Source organism: Podarcis melisellensis (genome assembly GCF_964234715.1).
Source record: "Podarcis melisellensis genome assembly, chromosome: 13".
NCBI classification, from domain to species: domain Eukaryota; kingdom Metazoa; phylum Chordata; class Lepidosauria; order Squamata; family Lacertidae; genus Podarcis; species Podarcis melisellensis.
This window is the reverse complement of record NC_138545.1, coordinates 52,877,053-52,898,714: the sequence shown is the minus strand read 5'-3', so window position 1 is coordinate 52,898,714 and position 21,662 is coordinate 52,877,053. Positions and strand designations below refer to the sequence as shown.

At 41.5% G+C, this 21,662-nt stretch overlaps 1 protein-coding gene across 18 annotated transcripts in view; it reads left to right on the top strand.

Moving 5' to 3' along the window:
- The window catches only part of LOC309355222 (poly(rC)-binding protein 3-like), a 173,546-nt gene that overhangs the window by 127,722 nt on the left and 24,162 nt on the right, over positions 1–21,662 (top strand). For 12 of the 18 annotated variants that reach the window (XM_081885867.1, XM_081885869.1, XM_081885864.1 and 9 more), the window contains 4 exons: positions 11,298–11,439; positions 14,937–14,960; positions 15,094–15,126; positions 18,144–18,260. In XM_081885867.1, the coding sequence (XP_081741993.1) occupies positions 11,362–11,439; positions 14,937–14,960; positions 15,094–15,126; positions 18,144–18,260 (252 nt within the window). In that variant the 5' untranslated portion in view covers positions 11,298–11,361. The remainder of the gene's footprint in view (positions 1–11,297; positions 11,440–14,936; positions 14,961–15,093; positions 15,127–18,143; positions 18,261–21,662) is intronic. The other 6 variants (XM_081885870.1, XM_081885854.1, XM_081885855.1 and 3 more) reach the window with 2 other exon arrangements.

The window sequence follows — 21,662 nt, the reverse complement described above, 5'->3', positions numbered from 1 at the left end:
GGATGTTGTACATATAAAGGTCTTTGCTTATTAATAAAATATCTCTTCTAAATTGCTACATTGAATCTGGAACTTTGCAATCTGAAGGCAATGGATGGTACCAGGAATAAACGCAATGTGGAATATTTCCATGCTTTGCATCATTTCTCTCTCTCTCGCATGAGGCAGCTCAGTTTTTTTCCTACCAGTTTTCCTCCTGTCTTGCTGTGCACAAACTTTTCCCTCTTATATTCCACAGCTGACTCATATGTGAGAGAGAAAGGACGGGCAGCCTGCAAATCTTTGACTGTCTGAAGGTTCTTAAATCAAACCTCTGCCATTTGAAGTCACCATTTTCCTCTCAGTTCCCTCCATCTCTCCTTTACTCAAACATCCGCCATTGTTTAAAACCACCATGTTCCCCCTCTTAGTATTTCTCCTATCTCACTCTGATGCCATGCTCACTGCTGTTGCGCAACCTGCCTTCTCTTCCTTCCCCACCCAAACTGACTTCATGAAAATCCAGGATTGTGAGGCACTACAAATCCTCCAGTAGGCGCTGCACAGTAATACATTTTTAATATATAGGAATATACAGTATGCATAGGATCGTAGTCTAAGCAATTATAATTATTATGAATTATTTTAGTATGGTTTTCCTAAATGCTCAAAAAATATCTATCTATCCCAAAAAACTTTGCAATATAAGCAAACAGCTCTGCCATCCTTTGGAGAACTGTGACTAAAAAGAGAATTAATTAGAGTGTAATTGTATTGCTATTGTAAACCTCCCTGTCTAGCATAGCCAAAGAAGAGACTGAATTTCTGGTATCCTCTCAGTGAGATGAGTATCAGAAGCCATATTATGGTGGGTCCCGTATTTTGCCCAACCTGCCATTTATTTTGCCCAACCAAAAGTGGCATTCCTACTGGGACCCCAAATCCTAGCTTTGATCTGTAGAAGCATTGCTAATTGGCCCCTGAGTTGATGAGGCTTATCTGATGTCAACATGAAACCAAGTCTTCAGTGACATTGGTTCAGTTGCTGTGGAATGCTCTTCCATCCAGATTTAGCAGGTGTCTTCTGTATTAATTGTTAAGTATTTGCTGAAAACCTTTCTATGCCACCAGTCTTATGTGGACAATTAAAGGGTGAGAGGAATCTGTTACAGTTAGCTGATGAGCTGTGATTTTAGTTCTTACGTGGTTTTGTATTGTATATATTAGTGGTGTACATTGCTACGATCTTTATGAGCTTGGAGTATATAGCTATATGAAGAATTTCTTTAAAGGGATTAAGCTGGGGAATGAGGGTGGGGGTGGAATCCTCAATGGTGCCTAAAAATAGCTTGGATAACTCAGCTCTCTTAATGTCATAGGGCTAGATTATTTCTAACTTCACTTGATTAGGGCCCTATAAAACAGGTGGGGTTGTTTTCACGTAATAAGAGCCATTGCAATGAATTTAGCACTTAAATAAAGGCATTGTACAATAAGCAAACAATGGATGGCTCTGCTGTGTCTGTGAGAGAGATTCTGTTTCAGGCTCAGCCCTCTGTTTAGTTATCTTGACACCACAAGAGGTTTGTCATCCTTCTCAAGTGAGCACTGACTTGTGTTCTGGCATTTCTGTATCAGAGCTTTAAATAGAATTAAAAGGTAAAGGGACCCCTGACCCTTAGGTCCAGTCGCGAATGACTCTGGGGTTGCAGCACTCATCTTGATTTACTGGCCGAGGGAGCCGGAGTACAGCTGGTCATGTGGCCAGCATGACTAAGCTGCTTCTGGCGAACCAGAGCAGCCCATGGAAACGCCCTTTACCTTCCCACCAGAGCAGTACCTATTTATCTACTTGCACTTTGACATGCTTTCGAACTGCTAGGTTGCCAGGAGCTGGGACCAAGCAATGGGAGCTCACCCCATCACGGGGATTCAAACCGCCAACCTTCCGATCTGCAAGCCCTAGGCTCTGTGGTTTAGACCACAGCGCCACCCGCGTCCCTTAAATAGAATTAGGCAGCCATTATTTCTCTACAGAAGTGAGAGCTCAACGCTCCCTTTTACCAAGGCACTGAATACATTGTGGAGCTGCAAATCATAGCCTTAGTTTTGGTGTTCCAAAATAGGGCCAAAATGCACAGAACACCATTCATGCAGTTAATCATTTTGTGGTTTTTATTTTAGAGTAAATAGCAAGCACCAGAAGGCTGGTCTAGATTGGGATCGTGGTGGAAGGTAGAGCTCTTCAACCCTTTGAACCCTCCTGTAGGGGTGGGTGGGTGGTGGCACACTTGCTATTTGCACTGGAAGAAAGGCTCCCCAGCACAAACACCATATGTGGGATTAGCAATCTGGATTAGGACCACCGCAGGGGGCAAAGCTTTAAAGCCCCCTGACACCCTCCTTTGCTGGGGTCCTGATCTGAATTGAGGGTCCCATGCCTGCAATTTACGTAAAAACACCACCATCATTATCATTGCATGAATGGTGATGCCATTTGTCTAGTCTGCCCTAGAAGTTATTTCAGGGCTCTCTACAGATTATCACATTATCTGTAGCAGCCTTTCTCAACATTGGGTCCCCAGAAGCTACAGGACTACAACTCACATCATCCCTGACCAGTGACCAGTTGTGGTCCAACATCTGGGGACCCAGGGTTGTGAAAGGCTGATCTGGAGCATAGGCATTGTGAGTTTGAATAAATATTCTCTCAGCCCACGAGGCATGTGTACTGTATTTGAGCATTGTACTCGGCGCTACTCTCTTAATGCCAGCATATTAATAGTGAGCAAACAGGAGCAGGAAAGCCAAGAGCTTTGTGCGGGTGGGAGGGGAAGAGGATCTGCCACAGTCATGATCTCTCCACGTGGTCTGCCTTAAAGGGTTGTTGTACTGAAACTCATTTTCAGTGGGTTTGCTACCACTTTCCTGGCAAATCTGCCATGGGAGTGTTCCGTTCAGAGTAGGTTGTTTGTGAGGGGGCTTTTTCTGCATTGAACGGTTTGAGGGTACATACCCATTTGAAAACACTCCTCTTGATTAGGTTACCCACACCTTTTCCTGCCTAGAAGGAAGCAGTGGTTGTGATCTTGCTGTACACCCACCCATAGTGTCATTGGAGAGTTGTGTACTGTATACACACAAACACAGCAATGCCAGGACAGCTTACATCCATTTCCAACTGTTTCCTAATGAACATACGGTGTGAATGTAGAATCAGTTTGCATGAATCATTTATTTTTGGAATGAAACCAGTTGCTCAAGAATTGATTTTCAGTGGCGAAAAATACAGTATGCAATAGATCTAGATCTATGGTATGTGGACTACGTAGAAAAAACAAGTACTCAGCCTCCATTGATTCCAGATTAAAATGTTGTGTGTATGCAGCCTTAGTTCAGTGACAACGAATATAAAGGACAATGTCCAATATACCTTTTAAGATGCCAGCCTTATGAGTAAATATCCATGGGATTACCCTGTCAATTCCCATATTCATCTTTATTTGAATGATTACATTTCTATGTAAACCTGAACTCTTTTATTTCCATACAGATTGCATTGTGAGACTTGTGCTGTCCATTAGTTAATAGGGTTCTGCAATATTAACCTAGCACTCATTAAATTACCGGTAACTCTTAAGAAGATATATATATATTCCTTTTGTATGGTATGATCAGTAACATCAATGCTATATTTATTACAGGCAGTAATAAATCGTTTTACTTGCAAATGTAGATGCTGTCATCCACCCGCAGCTAAAAGTTTCTCTAGAAACACAAACCAGAGAAAATGTTGATACTACAAATCCAGATACACGTCTGTCGAATTATGAGAGATGCAGATTGCTGATGGAATCTAATAAATCTCTCTTTAAGTAGATTAGGAATTTGAGCCCAGACGGCTCTCTGTGCAGCTGCTTTATCCGTAGCCACCCAGAGTAAGCTATGGCAAAGAACCAAGAAGACTTTTCCCCCTAGCACTGAAATATTTAGCAATATTAATCAGTTAGATTAATCTATTAAAAACCTTTTCATTAATTAAAAAGGGGCTGCCAATTAATTGGGCAGCATATTTAAAAAAACACTTTATAATTTTAACATGTGCAGATGGTAGATGCCATCTTAGAAAAGGCACTAGCCCTCTCTCGCAAGAATGCCTCTCCTAACATGGTGTCTGATGTAATGTTTGTGTATCATGTAAAAACAAAGTCTTTCTTTCTCTTCAAAACTACTAATTTAACAGATACGTAAATTTATCTAGATTTAATTATTAAAACTCATATGATTCATTTATTTTCTTAATCAAATGGAAGTCCTTATTTTGGGTGAGATTTAGGTGACCAGTAAAATAATGTTACCTTGGTATCTCAAAGGTCTAGGCACCCAAACACAGCTAACTTAATAAGCAATTCTGTGTCGCTATTGCTCTTATAAACAATTGTAATGTATATTTTATGTAAACCACTTGGAGGTTTTTATTATTAAGCCATATACAAATTTCCTCCTTTTTTCTCAAAAGATACCAGTGAATCACAAACTTGACATGACCACAAACTTGACATGAGCCAACAGTGTGACGCGGCAGCTAAAAAAGACAATGCATTTCTGGGCTGCATCAATAGGAGTATAGCATCTAGATCAAGGGAAGTAATAGTGCCACTGTATTCTGCTCTGGTCAGACCTCACCTGGAGTACTGTGTCCAGTTCTGGGCACCACAGTTCAAGAAGGACACTGACAAACTGGAACGTGTCCAGAGGAGGGCAACCAAAATGATCAAAGGCCTGGAAACGATGCCTTATGAGGAACGGCTAAGGGAGCTGGGCATGTTTAGCCTGGAGAAGAGGAGGTTAAGGGGTGATATGATAGCCATGTTCAAATATATAAAAGGATGTCACATAGAGGAGGGAGAAAGGTTGTTTCCTGCTGCTCCAGAGAAGCGGACACGGAGCAATGGATCCAAACTACAAGAAAGAAGATTCCACCTAAACATTAGGAAGAACTTCCTGACAGTAAGAGCTGTTCGACAGTGGAATTTGCTGCCAAGGAGTGTGGTGGAGTCTCCTTCTTTGGAGGTCTTTAAGCAGAGGCATGACAACCATATGTCAGGGGTGCTCTGAGGGTGTTTCCTGCTTGGCAGGGGGTTGGACTCAATGGCCCTTGTGGTCTCTTCCAACTCTATGATTCTATGAATCAGAATCGTAGAGTTGAAAGGGATCCAAGGGTCATCTAGTCCAACCCCCAGCAATGCAGGAATCTCAACTAAGGCATCCATGACAGATGGCCCCTCAACCTGTGTTTAGCAACCTCCAAGGAAGGAGAGTCCACCACCTTCCAAGGGAGTCTGTTCCACTGTCAAACAGCTCCTACTGTCAGAAAGTTATTCTTGATGTTTAATTAGAATCTCCTTTCTTGTAACTAGAATCCATTGGTTCGGGTCTTTGCCTCCGGAGCAGGAGAAAACAAGCTTTCTCCATGTGACAGCCATTAGATATTTGAAGATGGCTATCATATCTCCTCTCAGTCTCCTCTTTTCCAAGTGAAACATATCAAACTCCCTCAACAATTCCTCAAAAACCTTGGTTTCCAGACCCTTGATCATATTGGTTGCCTTCCTCTGCATACTTCCAACTTGTCAATAACCTTCTTAAATTGTGGAGTCCAGAACTGGACACCGTATTCCAGGTGTGGTCTGACCAAGGCAGAATAGAGTGGGACTATTACTTCCCTTGATCTGGACACTAGACTTCTGTTCATGCAGCATCACACTGGTAACTTAGGTTAATTCTCCTAAGACCCCTTTATCTTGAATCCCAATTTTGTCTTGCATGAGACTCCCTTCCCTTTGAGAATTTCTTCTCACCCAGTGGTTATTTAAGCTTTTTGAAATCAGCCTTCTTAAAGCCCAGAGTGCATGTCCGCCTATGCTTAGCTGAACACTCTACGTCTGTTGATGCTGCCTAGAAAAACATTAGCTTTTTTTGCTGCTGCATTACACTGTTGACTCGTGTTAAGCTTGTGGTCCACTAAGACCCCTGGCCCCCTAGGAATTAATCCATATTGCAGTCCACATGTGCTAGAACTAAGCTGTGCTTAAACTGGGTTCCAGATGCTTCGTTGTGGCATGACAGGAATCAATTTGTTAAATACAGGTCAGACAGATTTGGTCCAATAGGTTAAACAAAGGCCATCTCTGCTATGAAGCAGAATAAAGGAGCAGCCACCTCAAATGGCAGATTATTCCACATGACAGGGCAGCAAATTGGCAGGTATTTAATTGATTTTTTATTGATCAAGGAGGAGCCATTATTGGATTTCCCACCTTTGTCCCCTTCCATGGCAGGCCGGCCATATCATATCACAAACTCATCTTGAAAATCTCCTTAATTTCAGAAGTTTGCCATGCAGTATGAGGGCATGGGACTCCTGCTTAAGAAAAGGACCCAAAGCTCTCTTGGGCACACAGAACTAGTCATGAGGTTGTTTGGATCCAGGCCAGCATAATTTGTCTCATTACATCATTTGAGATGCATTAATCTCAATATTAATGAGCAGATTAATGTAGGCAATTATAAACTCTGAAATCCCAAATGACGGTTCATCTAATTTGCATTATATAAGGACTTGCAGGAAGATCTTAAGGCTTTATGTTTATCTTTCCCCATCTAATCTGTACACACACATACATACACACACTGACCCTTTGTGAGTCTATAGTAAGTTGGGTTTCCTTTTCAAACGTTTTCTAAGACCTTGGCTTTGTAATAAATAGACAAAGCTTTGTTGTTGTTTTTTACTATAAGTGGAGATTTGCCCAAGTTGACAAGTAGGGGTGCTTGAGGGATTTGATCTTTGTGAATTCTTAAACTATCTCATATGTGCCACTCAGATTAATGTGAATATTGGAAATTAGCTGTCTGCCAGATTCCACACTTTGTGTGTCGAGGTCCCCAGGGCCACCCCAATAACTCACACATCACACAGAATTTTTTGTTTAAGGTTTTTGGCATAATTTTGGCCACAACTTTATTAAAATACAAAAATGTGAGTGGTTGCTTAGGCATTGGTTGCGACTATCTGCCCCCACCACGGGGGACAGACTGACATTCTGCACGATGCGAAAGTCAGAAAAGGGGAATACACTTGGGGGTAGCGACGGAGCAGGGAACCTGCCCTCAGCCCTCCCAAAATGCAACCAGGAGCTCATTGCTATGGCCTGAGCCCCCTTGATAGAGTGGACAAGCAATAGTTAGCCCCCGATTCATTTAATGGAATCTCTTGCAGCAGCAGCATTAGAGGGGCAGGCACAGCCAATCCATGCCCCTCAACCAACCAAACCATAAACCAATGCCTAACTGCAACCTTACAAGTTGTGACGATTTGCTACACAGTAGGGAAAAACCAAATGGCCCCAGCCAATCAGCCAGATGGACAAAATTCCTACTGGGCCCCTGCCCCAAGAGCAGACGACCCCATGACAGGCATAGCAAGGTCAAAGCGAACAACCCTAATTCTAGGGAGGGGGGGACAGGCAATCCGATGCGAAAAGAGGAAGCCCTAGCCTCGTGCAAGGAGTTTTAGCATTTCTGGCTGTCAATCAACAAATGGCAACATTAACTTCTTCCCAACAACAAGGGAAGCCCCAATCGCATCAGTGGCCAACGATCAGTTAGCCCGCCCCCAACTTTGGAGTGTCCTGGCGGCCCCCACCGCAACACGTGCTCTCCATGAAGGAGAACACGCTTTCCCAGATATTGCAGCAGGTTTCTTGGCAGTTTCAACAAACAAAATGTATTATTTTATTTTAATGCAATTTAAATGGAGCATAACAGAATTATGGGTAAAAATAAGGAAAAGTCACCAAACCTTCATTGACAGGAAGGATCTTTACATTTAGGTTTAGCAACACAAGATTGTAATATCTATTGATATGTATTTTCAAACTGACTGACATTTCATAGGATACTGTTGGCTTCCTGAGAGAGATTGTTACAAATGAGCTTGAAAATAATAATAATTAAGACTATTGACTAATTAGTTATTATTAGTTGATTATTGACTTGCCTTTTAAGCAATTAATTTAAATTATTTCAAATTGCTCAAACCACTGTATTGGTACCTTTTTGGGGTACTGAAGGAAGTGTAAAAAACCTGCAATTTACTAAATGAAAGGCACCACTTTAATAGATTGTTTTACATACACACCAGAACCAAAACAGCCTTTTTTAAATGGTGTGTCCTTTTACCCATAACACCACTGAGTAAAATTGCCCTCATAAATTAATCTTTCAATTACACTAATGCTTGCAGCTCTCACTGAAACTAACCCAAGCAAAATTACATATGTCTTGGATTTATTTCTCACAAATCTTCTCTGGCAATATCCCACACCATGCAATTTATATATATTTTTCTATGTCTTGCGTCATCACCTGAAAATACTTTCAGAACCATTGGAGCCCCTTTGAGCAGCCTTTAAAATGTTCCTTCCTTCCTTTTTCTTTGTTGCCATCACTTCCCTCCGTTTGGCTCACCTCAGCCCGCCAGGCTTCCTAACTCGTTCCTGATTTATCTGGGTAAATAAGTCTCTGATTATTCTTTATGCCGTTGCAAATAAAGTCCTTTTTAGAAACAGATGTTAAAAGGATCTGGCAAAATAATCCTGGAGGGCAGATACTGCCTTCTGTAAACTACTAGCCTTGTGGCACAAAGTGATGAAACAAAATGGTACAGGCTACAGGAAAATAATTAAATTATAGTTCCATTTTAGGAGCCCATTTTAAAACTGAGATTTCTGAGCGCATAATACTAACATTATATAGTTGAAAGGAACCTCGTCTGGGTCATGAGCATTGCAGGGGGGGGGAGTATTAATCGTGCTTGACTGGAAAGATGTGTGTAACCTACAACAAGCGGCCCTTGTAGCCTTGCCAAAAGAAGCTTTTGTTCCCTGAAGAGAATTGTATTAAAGGCCAGTGTGTCCTATTATTATTTCAGCAACAGCAGCTTTGAAATGGGCCTTTCAGATTTCAATACACTGAATCAACAAGCAACAAATAAAAGAAAACAAGCTTTGTGTCGTACCTCAGTGCTGCATGACCTCCCTCATCCCTTACCTAGTTGCTGTGTTCGCTGACACAATTGCCTAAAATAACTAAAGATAATTGGGTGCTTCTGACGGAATTGGAGGCAGGCCAGGAAAGATGTGGAGCCTGGAGGGGGGTGGAACCGAACATCTTCCTCCAGTGCTAAACACGGCAGCCTGTTTAACAATGGTGGTCTTTTGCAAGTGGCGTTTAGGACAAAAAAGAGAGGGTGCCGTCCTGGGCTTAGTGAGATGAGGGACGTGCCAGCTGGGAGAGGGCAAAGAATGAGATGCAAGACGAGGAGTCGGTGGAAAAACATGTATCGTGTGCAGAAAGAGCTGACGTAGCATACTGGGCAACCTGTGTGAGATCATGACTTGTTCTTTCCCAGTTGGGCTAACGTCCAGCATCAGTCTTTTGGGAGGAGAGAAAGGTTGGGGAATGTTTGGGGAGCATTTGCTGGTAGAATCAGGGAGGGAGGGAAGAGGCAAGCACTCTTCTCACACCCAACAATTTTGCTCGGCAACTTCAGCCACCCTGCACTAGTATGAAAGAGAAAGACCTAGTGAGATCGCTGTTTCTTAGTCTCAACTATGCATCCATAGTATGGTGATAAATATGTTGAGCTACATTGCAGTGTGGTCATGAAGACTAGTAAATTCATAATAACTATTACTATTTAGACTATAAATTCAGACTATGAATCCCAAGAAGTTACAGGCCATTAGACTGATTCCATAACTGGGCTAGTAATGTGTTGTCATATTTGTTGTTGATTTCAGGTTTCTTTGAATTCTGGCAGAGACGTGCCAGGGGGAAGACCATACATATAAAGTACATGGAAACCTCATTTCATTCATTCCTTTGTTCATTTGTATGCTGCTTTCCCACATGCTCAAACTGGCTTACAACAAAGAAAGCACTATAAAAACAATTTCATAACAACATAGCAAAGCAAAAATATAATAACATAAAAAACCACATTCCAATACTATACATATCTATTGCATATCTATATATAACAAAATTATATGCGCACAGCATCCCATAACAAAAATAAAAAGGGAGCTTTACAGTTTTACCCTAGTCCCATGATGTCATTTCTCTTCCCCAGCAATAAAGAAGTTCTTGAAGTGTGCTTTATATGTATGGTGAATATGCAGCCTCACTCTCTATGTGGATAATTGTTTCTCATAATCTCTTGCTTTCCATCTCCACCAGACACCTCAGCTTTCATTAGTACTGTATCCCATCCTATTTATTAAGATATTTGAGATATTATTTAAGTTTGCTACAAGAAATTAAAGAGACATCCTAGTGCTATTTTGGGTTTGGGTCTTCAAGAAGCTGAGCTAAGGGACTTCTGAGATTCCTAGACAAAAACAGACAAGCACCCAGGATTTACAGTGGAAAACAGTTACTGGCTGACTTCAGTGTCTTTGAGACGTCTGCCGCTCTTGCTGGCAGTGACATAAGGTTACAATCACTATGGAGCTACGTGAAGGGAAAATAAGATCTGTTTCACTAGAGTAAAAAAGGAAAAGGATGGAGAAAGTGAGAAGAAATCAGTTGATTTTCGCTGCAATTCAACAGAACACTGCACCAAGTTGGAATGTAAAATTCAGCTTTTGTGTTCACACATGATCATGCTGATCATTTGTTAAAGTTCTGGGTTTTTGCTGTATAGCATGTAGGTCTCAACTTCAGCGTATGCGTCTGGATCTACATTGATCTGTAAAAGCGTCATTAAAAATAGCACTAAATAATGTTATATAATGTTATATAATGCTCAATGCATTTTTCCATTGCTGGCAGATCGCTGTTCTGCGGTGTCCTCTGGTGTCACATTTTTATAACGCATTTCTAACATTATAACCAACAAATGTAGATTCGCCCACAGACATGTTTGCTGAAAGGCAGCCTAGAAATAATGAAGATATATTCAAGGGTTGTTTCTTACCACTTGCTGGAACATGTTAAATAATGAGATCAGCATTAAGAGCTCAGTCATAAAAAGAGCAGAAGTGAAGAATACTAAGAATATGGGACCCTCAAACAAAAATGGTGATTGTGAGTCGAGACCCTTTGCCCTTTATAATATGTAGTTTTGCTGAAATATGTAGTTTGTATGAAATATGTAGTTATTTCAGTTATGCTGAAATATGTAGTTTGTATGAATTGATTTGCATTTTGAGAAGCATTGACCTCAGAACGGTAACCTTTTGTCTTTCTAGGTTAAGTGCAGGGGAGAAATCACCCTGAAAAGCTCTATTCAACAATTGCAGATATTGGACAAGAATGAACACAAAAGATCCGAAGGTGACGGAAGGCGGCCTCAATGTCACACTCACTATACGACTTCTTATGCATGGAAAGGTAACTTGCTTTACATTGAGATATTGGGCGGGGGGCGGGTCAGAAACATGGGTGTATGTTAGTGGTTGTATTTTAGGTTGCTTTGTTATTAACAGTATTAGAGGCCCAACATTTTAGCCTTATTTACACAGTAGCAAAACTGATTATAACTAGGGATAGGTGGATGTGTCTGTTTTTTGGTTTGCACATTAAAAAGTTGGAGCCATGGGAAGTGCAATTTAAGGGTCCTGTTTATTCCGCTGCAGTTGTAGATTTACCTGCCCTGCAAGTGTGGCTGAAGGAAGATGTCATTGCAGGCCAAATAAGGACTCCTGGTGAGCCTAATGAGACCCACAGGCCAGAAGTTTTTAGAGAGAGATATGTGAATAGCCATGCCCCATAGCCAGTATTTTGTGGTGGCACCCATGCCATTTTTTCCAAAAATTCAAATGTGCCACCATTTTCCATGTATCCCTTGTTCAAAAGTGTTTCCTTTCCTGTTTTAAGATGCATATTTTATATGTATTTCAGCGAAGTACTGTAAGTGAGCTGTCTGTCAGTCTGTGTAAGACTTCTAAACCAAATAAAATTGGGGTGGGGTGGAAATCCAGATGTGGCCACAGGCCCCAAAGGTTAAAGGCTCCAGATACAGTTAACTGTTATGAGCTGTGCAAGAATGTCTGCACACCCCCTTGTATCAGCAACCCTTAGAAGTGTGTCTACATCTTAATCACAGAGTTTATTTTACTTCCAGAAAGTCAGACAATTGTTCCTTCAACTTGTTTACCATAGTTGCAGTTACAGATAGGTAGCCGTGTTGGTCTGCCATAGTCAAAACAAAAAAAATTCCTTCCAGTAGCACCTTTGCCAGTGTATCTGAAGAAGTGTGCATGCACACGAAAGCTCATACCAAGAACTAACTTAGTTGGTCTTTAAGGTGCTACTGGAAGGAATTTTTTTTGTTTTGTTTACCATTGTGTAAGTTATACAAAATTCAAGATAGCCACTGACACAGAAATTCTGTTTGAAGGATGAGAGATCCACCAAATTTTGAAATCTGCAACATGGCCCAGCTTGTCAGTTGTAGACTGACATGCATTCTAGTAATGGAGAGGATGGAGGAAGAGAATTGATCTTCCTTCTGCCCACAGCATCCTTCTCCTCTGCATTTCAGGTAGTCAGCTGCAACAAAAATATTGTAGCATCTTGAAAACGAATCTTCTGTGGCTTCTTCTTAGTATACTCTAGTTCATGAAAGCATATGCCATAAATTTCCCTCTCAGCTTTCTGCAAATATCTCTTTGTAAGGACTGAGGCACAGATAGCAGCTTGTGTAAGAGAGAGTATGTGGCACAGGTGGCATTTGAGTTCATAGCTCAGGCGCTTAGCCTTTACATTACCCTTCGTTTGTTAAGTTACGTTAATGCAAGTTAGTTGTGCCATAGCTTTACTGAAGGCACACATGTCTGTTACCCCATTACGCACACAATGATCTCTCAAACAGCATAAGTGAATATTTGGGTCTCTGGCATTTGTCAATTGCGTTGTCAAGTTTAGATCTGTCAGTTACTTTCTTTGTAAGTGCTGCACTGTATGGCTCTGTTTGACTCGCACAGCTGGGTGTTGTTATGACATTATAGCTAAAGCAATCACTTTGGAAATGGTTTCCTGCATAGTGATAACACCCACTGCTTCTGCACTGTTCATTTGGTGCCAAAATGCATTGTTGCCTAATCCATCATGTGAATTAGACATTCAAACTTCTGCCACGTCTGGCTTCTATCATTAAATAAAATAGATATTTTGTTTTTAAACAGTTCCTTATTGAACAGACTAGGTGTATATTCTCCAGCACTAACATTGGCAGAAAACATGCTAGATATTTGTTTTCTGCAAGACAAGGGCTGGACTTTCATCTTGTCTAATTTGATGTGGAAAAATGGGAGTGGAAGAGGCATGAAAGGGCTTCTCCTAAGCTACAAAAGGGGAAAAAAAAACAAAGTTGCAGGCACTCTCAATTATTTATGAGGAAATTAAGTGTTTCAGGCTCGTTCTTGTTGTCAGGGGCAAGGGGAGGGGGAAACTTTCTTTCATAAATCAAAATCTGATTCCTTATTCTCTGCCTCCATTGCTTTGTTGCTCTGATGGCAAACGTCTTGTGGTTCCCCAAACTCTGAGGTTTGATTATCCTTTGCTAGGGTCTGAGTTCATAGATCAGCAGGCCTGGACAGCCCTGAGGAACTCCCTTCCAATAGAGGTTTGGCAGGAATCATTTTTGCCTTCTTTCAGGCAGGCCTTTGCAAAGTCGAGTTGGGGTGATTTTGTTTTTTTATCAAACAGTATTTAGGATTGTTTTTATTTATCTTGCTGTAATTTGTGTGTTGCATATAATCTTGCTGTATTTTTCACAAACGTGTGGTCTATAAATATTTCAATAAATAAATAAGCTTCACTTCATTTTCACTGTTGGGGGGGGTGTGGAAATGAGTGGACCTGGAAATTAAACAACGAAATCTCCAAATAGTTGTTTGAACTGCAACTACTTGGGTTGCCTTACTGATATGTTCTGAGAAACATTTGCACAGAAATTTTTGAAACTAAGCAAATAGTGCAATCCTATACATATTTACTTAGAAGTAAGCCCCACTGACTTCAGTGGGACTTACTCCCATGTCACCTTGTATAGGATTACAGCCTAAATAGAAGGTCCATAAAATCCAAATGCCTAGTTTGAAGATGTATAAAAATATTTATGCTCATCATATCTGCCTTGCAGAAGCAAATGTTGGCTCTGTCCTGATGAATCCTTGCACTGTTTTTTGGGTTGTTCTTTTTTTAAAAAAAGACATGAATAGTAACATTTGTTGGTCCACAGTGAGTCAGACGACATTCTGTTGGGAGAGCTATGCAGCTGCATTGTATTAATCACGTATGAGACTTCTCGAGCAATGCAGGCAGCATTACCATCCAGCTCTAAAATTTGTTAAATGTTAATGTTTCTGTGTAAATCATTTCCCACTAATAGATGGATATGTGCAGTTCAGGCTGTCTGCTGTCCATAGTCTGTCAGGCATGATGGTGTGATATCTCCGCTTTGAGCATGAACAGACCCTGTGTTATCATGCTTTCTTCTTTTCAAAAAAGATGTCATAGCTCTATTGCACAGCTTTCTCAGTAAGATTGTTAACAAGTTGAATGCAAATTTTATTATTTTATTTATGGTTAAAGATGCTGGAATTATTATTATTTACCTTGATTAAGCATTTGGCTAGGCCTCTGGGGCAACATAGAATTATTTCAGGCCATAGCTAGTCTGTGGACCTCCAGTTTCTTTTATGTAGCTCACTGCCTTGTTTAGCAACATAATTGTGCATTTCTGTTGTTTCAGTTACATAATACTTTTAGATATGTTGAATATATCTGTTCTAGTCCATTTACATTTTAAAGATTTACAGATGTGTAGATGCATTTCTCTTTTGTGCTTGCATTCATGTATATTTTGCTTTGTTTTGTTTCAGGAGGTTGGCAGCATCATTGGAAAGGTCAGTGACCCGTTTTTTTGAGGGTGGGTTTTTTTTTTTTAGTCAGCTCAGTTTACTTGATACTTTTCTACAAATTCACCAGTCATGGAGCATGTTAGTGTGAGCTAATAAATGCTTTCTGTTTCTTTAACAGAAAGGTGAAACTGTCAAGAAAATGAGGGAGGAGGTAAGATGTAAATTTTGTACTCTTTGACTTAATTTTCCTGCAATTTCAGAAAATATATACCTGGTGGTGGTACTGAATTGCTGTATTGCTCACATGTATGAATCAATCCTGCCACCAAGTGGTCAAATACCAAAACCAAACATCTGCAATGAACAGTAATTCACAATTTTTTGTGATGTTCCCTTCTCGTGCACAGTGCACTGAATTTAGTCAAGAGGGGACCTGAGCTATGAAAATGAACTGGATGAACTTGGGCAGTCACTCTCATTCAGCCTAACATTCCTTATGTGATGATAAAATGTAATAATTCCATATACACCAGGGGTCGGCAAAGTTTTTGTGGCTTGGGCTGGTTCACGGTCCCACAGACCCTGCCGTGGGTCAGAGTGCGTGCACGCATATGCAAACACTATTTCCAGCGCTCCTTCTGGCGTGGAGGAGGCGTGCACAGCTTCCCATTGGCTGCAGGAGCTTCCTGCAGCCAATGGGAAGCCAGCCAGCGTCACGGAAGGTGGTCCCCGCTCTGCCCCACGCCGGTTTAGCACGGTGCCGATGGGCCGCTTGTGGCCTATGGACCTTAGGTTGCCGACCCCTGATACACACCATCCTAAATTATTGGGGATATAAATATTGAAAGCTTCATTCAGAGCTTCTTACCAAACTAATTGTTTAAAAAACCCCAAAACAATCTGGTAAGATCAGATTACTGCTCTGAATCTACAGCAATTAATCTTTAAAATACGGTTTTAGTTCTCACTGAACTAAAGAATTACATGTCTAGGCTGTACCTCTTCTTACCACATAAAAGAACTCACACATTGAATGTTCCTCCATACCCCGCCAGAATAAATAGAAATATCTGTGCACCTAGAAAACTAGTCAAGAAAAAAGAGCCCTGTTCAGTCATTGCTCACTTGAGGAGGCTTTGCAAGGACAAAGAAGTTGCTCAGTCAGGGTTTCTAAATTCTACACAAGTAGAAAAGAGTTCCCACTACATGTCTGCACCCAAGCATGTGGAAAACTGTTACAAGTCACAGGATGATATGGGGCTGAAAGTCCCTTAATACTCACATTTTCCCTTCGTGCCAATAGTAGGACTTAGATGTTAGGGGAAAGGGCTCTGGCCTTCTAGCCTTCTTCCTAGCATGCTAGATTTCTGTATGCAAGGATTTTGGAGAAGCATGGAAGTATGCCTGCAGTCTGAACTGGTACAGCCCAGTCTCTTCCATGGGGTTAATTGTGAGTTACAACTCAGTACTAACCATTTTTACTTGTGTTGTGTCAAAGAGATTTGCTTCTAAGTAAGCAGAAATAAAGGATTGCAACTTTAGTGTGTGTCAGATTGTCCTCATATGAAAATGCTACAGAACTACAAAAACCGAAATACAAACATTTGTATTCCCTCCTGTAATAGAAGGGATCTTTATAAGTTATTAACAGTTTATTAGACAGTTCTAAAAATGTGCAATGATATATCAGACTCTTGATATTTCTTCAAAATAGTTCAGCTTTTCTGTTTCATATTTATTAGTCTGGTAATAATTTTTAAGCTGTAGCATTGTCTTATTTGTTGTTCTTGCTACACATTGCTATTATTCCTCAACAGGGAAAAGCCTTTCTGTCTAAGATGTTAAAATAGCCTGACTGTTATAGTCTATTTGTTAGAACAATATTATTTTTCATGCCCCGCATATGTCTGTTTGAGAGGATCTCACCACACATCCACTGTGAAGGAAGTGATTCCACAGAGCAGGGTGGAAATGCTCCCAGCATGTTTTGAGCATTTAGCTCTGCCAGCAAAATAGTCCTTCATAATTACGGTAATTAAATCATAAATCTTCCTAACAGAAAGAAACTAATTCAGACTATAATTCCCATCCAGCAACATACCATGGGTTTGTTGTTTTGAAGCCTTCTTCCTTCCTCTGCATGTGAGAGAACGTGATTCGAAGCTTCTGCTTCCAGTTGGCAGGAAACCATCGTTCGTCATGATGTAACAAATTACTATCAGCTCTAACCATAGTTTACCCACAAGCAGGATTCCAAAAGCTGGAGTTTATGTGATACAGAACTAACACAACATTGTACCTTTGTTATATTCTTGTTCTAAGTGTTTTTGTAGTTTTTGAAAAACTTCAATAAAAATATTATTTAAAAACAAACAAGCCCATAACTAGGATTCCAGATTAACTTCTATTATATAAGTGTAAGCTATAAATGCAAGTCATAAAAATATAGATTTAAATTGCTTACAGCGGCCTTAATCCAAAGTCCTGCATATGAGTCTTGAGATGCACACGGGGATTTTTGAGGGAGCCATTTGCCCACTGCATGATCTCTTCGTATGCCCTGGAAAGCCCCCAGGGAAAGTCTACATCAGTTTCAGTCCAAGGGGCTGCAGCTTGGAAGGGAAGATGGGCACAAACCATGGAGCTCTTGGATCATGGCAAATGTGTTTTAAGTTTGTCCTATGAGTAACTTTAGAGTCACCTGATGGGTAGCATTCTTGTTCTCAACTCTCTTCCTAAACTATTGTGCTTTTGCCTATTACAGTGGTACCTTTAGTTACAGACTCAATCGGTTCCGGGGTGCCGTTCGCACCCCGAAAAGTCTGTAACTAGAGCACCGCTTCTGCGCATGTGCAAAACACGCAAAATGTTTTTGGCTTCTGCGCATACGCGCGTGGCGAAACCCAGAAGTATACACTTCCGGATTTGCCACGTTTGCAAGCCGAAAAGATGCAACTTGAACCTAACACAACACGAGGTATGACCGTACAGTGTCAGCTTTTGTTTTATTTTTTTAAAAGAATTGCCCTTAATTTCAGTGGCTGTATCTGACCTGCCTTGCCATTCCTTTGTTTAATTCTGCCTTCACTGTGCGGGGGGCGGGGGGTATATACATGCTGTTAAACTGGATAACACGGAAAAGCGTACTTTTCAAGTCAAGGCTGGTAAATTGTTAAGTAGATACTTTACAAATAAATGTGGGTTTTTTTGGGGGGGCCCTTTCCGCAGAGTGGTGCTCGAATCAACATCTCAGAAGGCTCCTGTCCAGAAAGAATTGTGACGATAACAGGCCCAACAGATGCCATTTTCAAGGCTTTTTCCATGATTGCACTAAAATTTGAAGAAGTAAGTAAATGGAAATTCCTCATACCCCAGGCTACTCTACAGATATTGTTTTAATTTCCTTATGTTTGCTTTAATACAGAATTTGTTTTATAAATGCTCACAGCAGTAACAATGGAAGAGGAATAACAGGCCATTTGCATGTTGTCTGATCATTAATTTTCCTCTTTGCATTCTCTGGGGGAAATCAGTCCCCTCTGGCTGCATGTGGAGATGAGAGAGACACAATCCCTGTTTGTTGTGTCCTACTTTTTAATTTGAATTGGGGAGGCAGCAACAATTCTAAAGCATCTAATATGGAGACCTGAGACTATTCCCTCCCCGCCCCGCCCCTAGATGCTACATTTCTTTTCATGGAGTTTCAACCAAATTTAGTATTAAACAATAATATGTAACATTTGTACAGCTCTTTCAGGTGTTCAGAGCACTCAACATGCACTAGGTCATTATCCTTCATGCTTTAGATCAGTGGTTTTCAACCAGTATGCCGTGACACCCTGGGGTGCCTTGAATGATAGTCGGGGGTGCTGCGGGCAATACTGGCCTCCGTTTCTCCTCCCTCCCATCCCTCCTCTGATGCCCTCTTGTGTGTCTGCCTCCCAAAGGCTTGCACAGCTGTTTGTTGCAGCAGCCCTGTCTATAAGTCCCCCAGGTGAATGGTGCCTCTGGGGCTGGCTAGGGGTTGCTTCCCAGGCTCCTGTGGGGCAGTGTGAGGAGTCATCTCTCTTTGGAGCAGAGAGGGCAGCTCAAAGACCAGGGGCGGCAGTTGCGGCTGCCCAGAGGACTCCCAAGGAGAGGGGAGAGGAGAGAGGCTGAGGGAGCACTCCACAAGGGAGGGTGTTTGGAAAAGGGTGAGAGGCTGTAAGCTCTGCAGGCAAGGGGGGACATAACGGCTCCTGAGCCCCACAGGGGTGCCGCAGAAAGAATGTAGTTGGTCAAGGGAGCCGTGGACTCAAAAAGTGTGAAAACCTCTGCTTTAAATGATCTGACTTGGTGCAGGGCAGCTTCTTAAGTTCCTACATGTTGGGAGAGTGAAGCTGATGGTGAGAGGTTTGTCTCCAGGCACCTAGCCAGTTCATGGCAGAAGCAATTTGAACCAAAGGCTTCCTAATTCATAGATTAATATCTTTGAAACAGCAGCTGACACTGAAATTTGGGGCAGGTGGAGGTAACTTCTCAGGAGGAGCAAATAAGGAAATCCTGGAGAAGGAAAAGTTTTGATAAGGCTAATGAAGGCCACTGCTTCTTATCCCAGAATCCTAGGATTGCAACCTGATACCTACTGCACGTAGCAGAGACCTATTCAGCCAACAATCTCCATCTAGAAACTGAATCTCCAAGCTGACACAGTTACAACATCCAGCCTAATTTTTGTCCTTTTTGTTTTTCCTCACCCACATGGCTGCATGTGGAGATGAGAGAGACTTCATCAGATGTGAGAGTGTTGGCAATAGCTTCAGCCGTGTACAGTTTAAAATGCAGCTTGGTCATTCTTTTTCTCATTTCAAACTAATCTGTTTTGCATCAAGATGGGCTATTTCATTTTTTAAAATGACAGAATAGATGCAAGATAAAAGATAGATAGGATGGTGGCTAATGACATGTGTGCAAACTGGATGCCATGTAAACAGGAGTGTGTGCACAGCCAAAACCAACTTTTTCTCATTAATTGTTTTCTGAACGCTGTAAACAAGCTTTCACCTCAAAAGGTAAAAAAATGGACAAGGGGATCTGGACTTAATCCTGTCCAACAGAGATTAATGGTTAATGCAGAGAAAGTGGTCAAAACCTTTGGCCCATGAAATCTTGGAATTCATGATACAAAAAGGTGTGAACATTTATTTTAAGGGCAAACACAAAGCTTTGTTCCTGGCTTACCCAAAGAAAACAAAGGAGAGGCAATGGACCAGGGTAGCAGAGTTTGCTGGGGTTGGAACAATCCGTCCTTGTGGAGGTCACATGAAGATGGAGCAGACTGAGCCAGGCAGAAGCAATCTAAGGCGAAGACCCCTGAAGACTGAATGGCATGATCCCTTGGGACCAAACTCTGTGACATAAGGATAGGGAGTTCACTGGGTTGGGACTGCTCTCCAGTCACCAGGTGTTGGTGGCTAGCTGTGGAACCCCATCATTGTCCAGAGCACTTAAATGTGTAAGGACCCTCTTTGGGTGAGGAGCAAGCAGGCTTCCTGCTTGTCACATCACGGATCCCTTTGACAGGATACCCTATTTCTGGATAAATTCAAGATTAAAGGAATGGGTGGGGAGGTTGATTTGATGAAGAACAGCTAGGTGTCAGGGACCAACGCAGGCTGTTTAAATCCCCTGGGAGCAGACCTGAGGGAAGCCTGGTTGTTTCCCCAGGCCCACCCCCAAAGAGCCCTGCCCTCCATGCCAGTCCAATGTGGAGTGAGCTGTCCATGTGATAAAGGGTAAAGGGATCCCTGACCATTAGGTCCAATCGCGGATGACTCTGGGGTTGTGGCACTCATCTTGCTTTATTGGCCAAGGGAGCCGGCGTACAGCTTCCTGGTTATGACTAAGCTGCTTCTGGCAAACCAGAGCAGCGCACGGAAACGCCGTTTACCTTCCCGCTGGAGTTGTACCTATTTATCTACTTCGTGCTTTCGAACTGCTAGGTTGGCAGGAGCAGGGACCGAGCAATGGGAGCTCACCCCGTCGTGGGGATTCAAGCATGTGATAGCACCCATGAAAATATAATATTTCATGAAGAGGTAGTGTGGAACTAAGCTTAATATTCCTACTATTCCTTAAGTACCTTTTTTAAGATAGACAAGATATTTTTGTTCTAATAATTCTCAGCACCCCAATCATTAGTATGATTTTTTTCCTGTTATGCATTTCTGTTGCTTTTAGATTGGCTTTTTCCACTAAGCTAGATATGCATTACACAGACAGTGATGAAGGGCAGGAAGATTGCCCCGTTTTCCTGGCTCACTAATCCCATACAACTCTCTCTAGCAAAATATGATATGGAACTGGATCCATCTATTTGCATGCTACAAAATGAAAAACTGTGTGCACAAAAATATTTGGTGACCAATGTGAAAATTAGAAATAAAAAATTCAGTAGACTTCTATCTAACACCACTGGTACAGTACTCACTGACAATGTTTTCTCAGCATTTTTTCCCTGCACATTGAAAGTGTAAAATGTTTATGGATAATCACTACCTGTTGGCTGTTTAATGACAACTAAAATCCTTCCACTGGACACTGTTGAGGCAAAATTAACAAGTAACTTTGCCTTGTGTAAACCCCGCTGAAACAAATGGTAGTCGTGCAAGGCACAGACAGGTATCTGTTTCAATGAATCCTGCAGAAGAAAAATATCAGCAGGATTGTGCCTCAACGTCTATAAGTGCAGTGTACAATATATGCAGT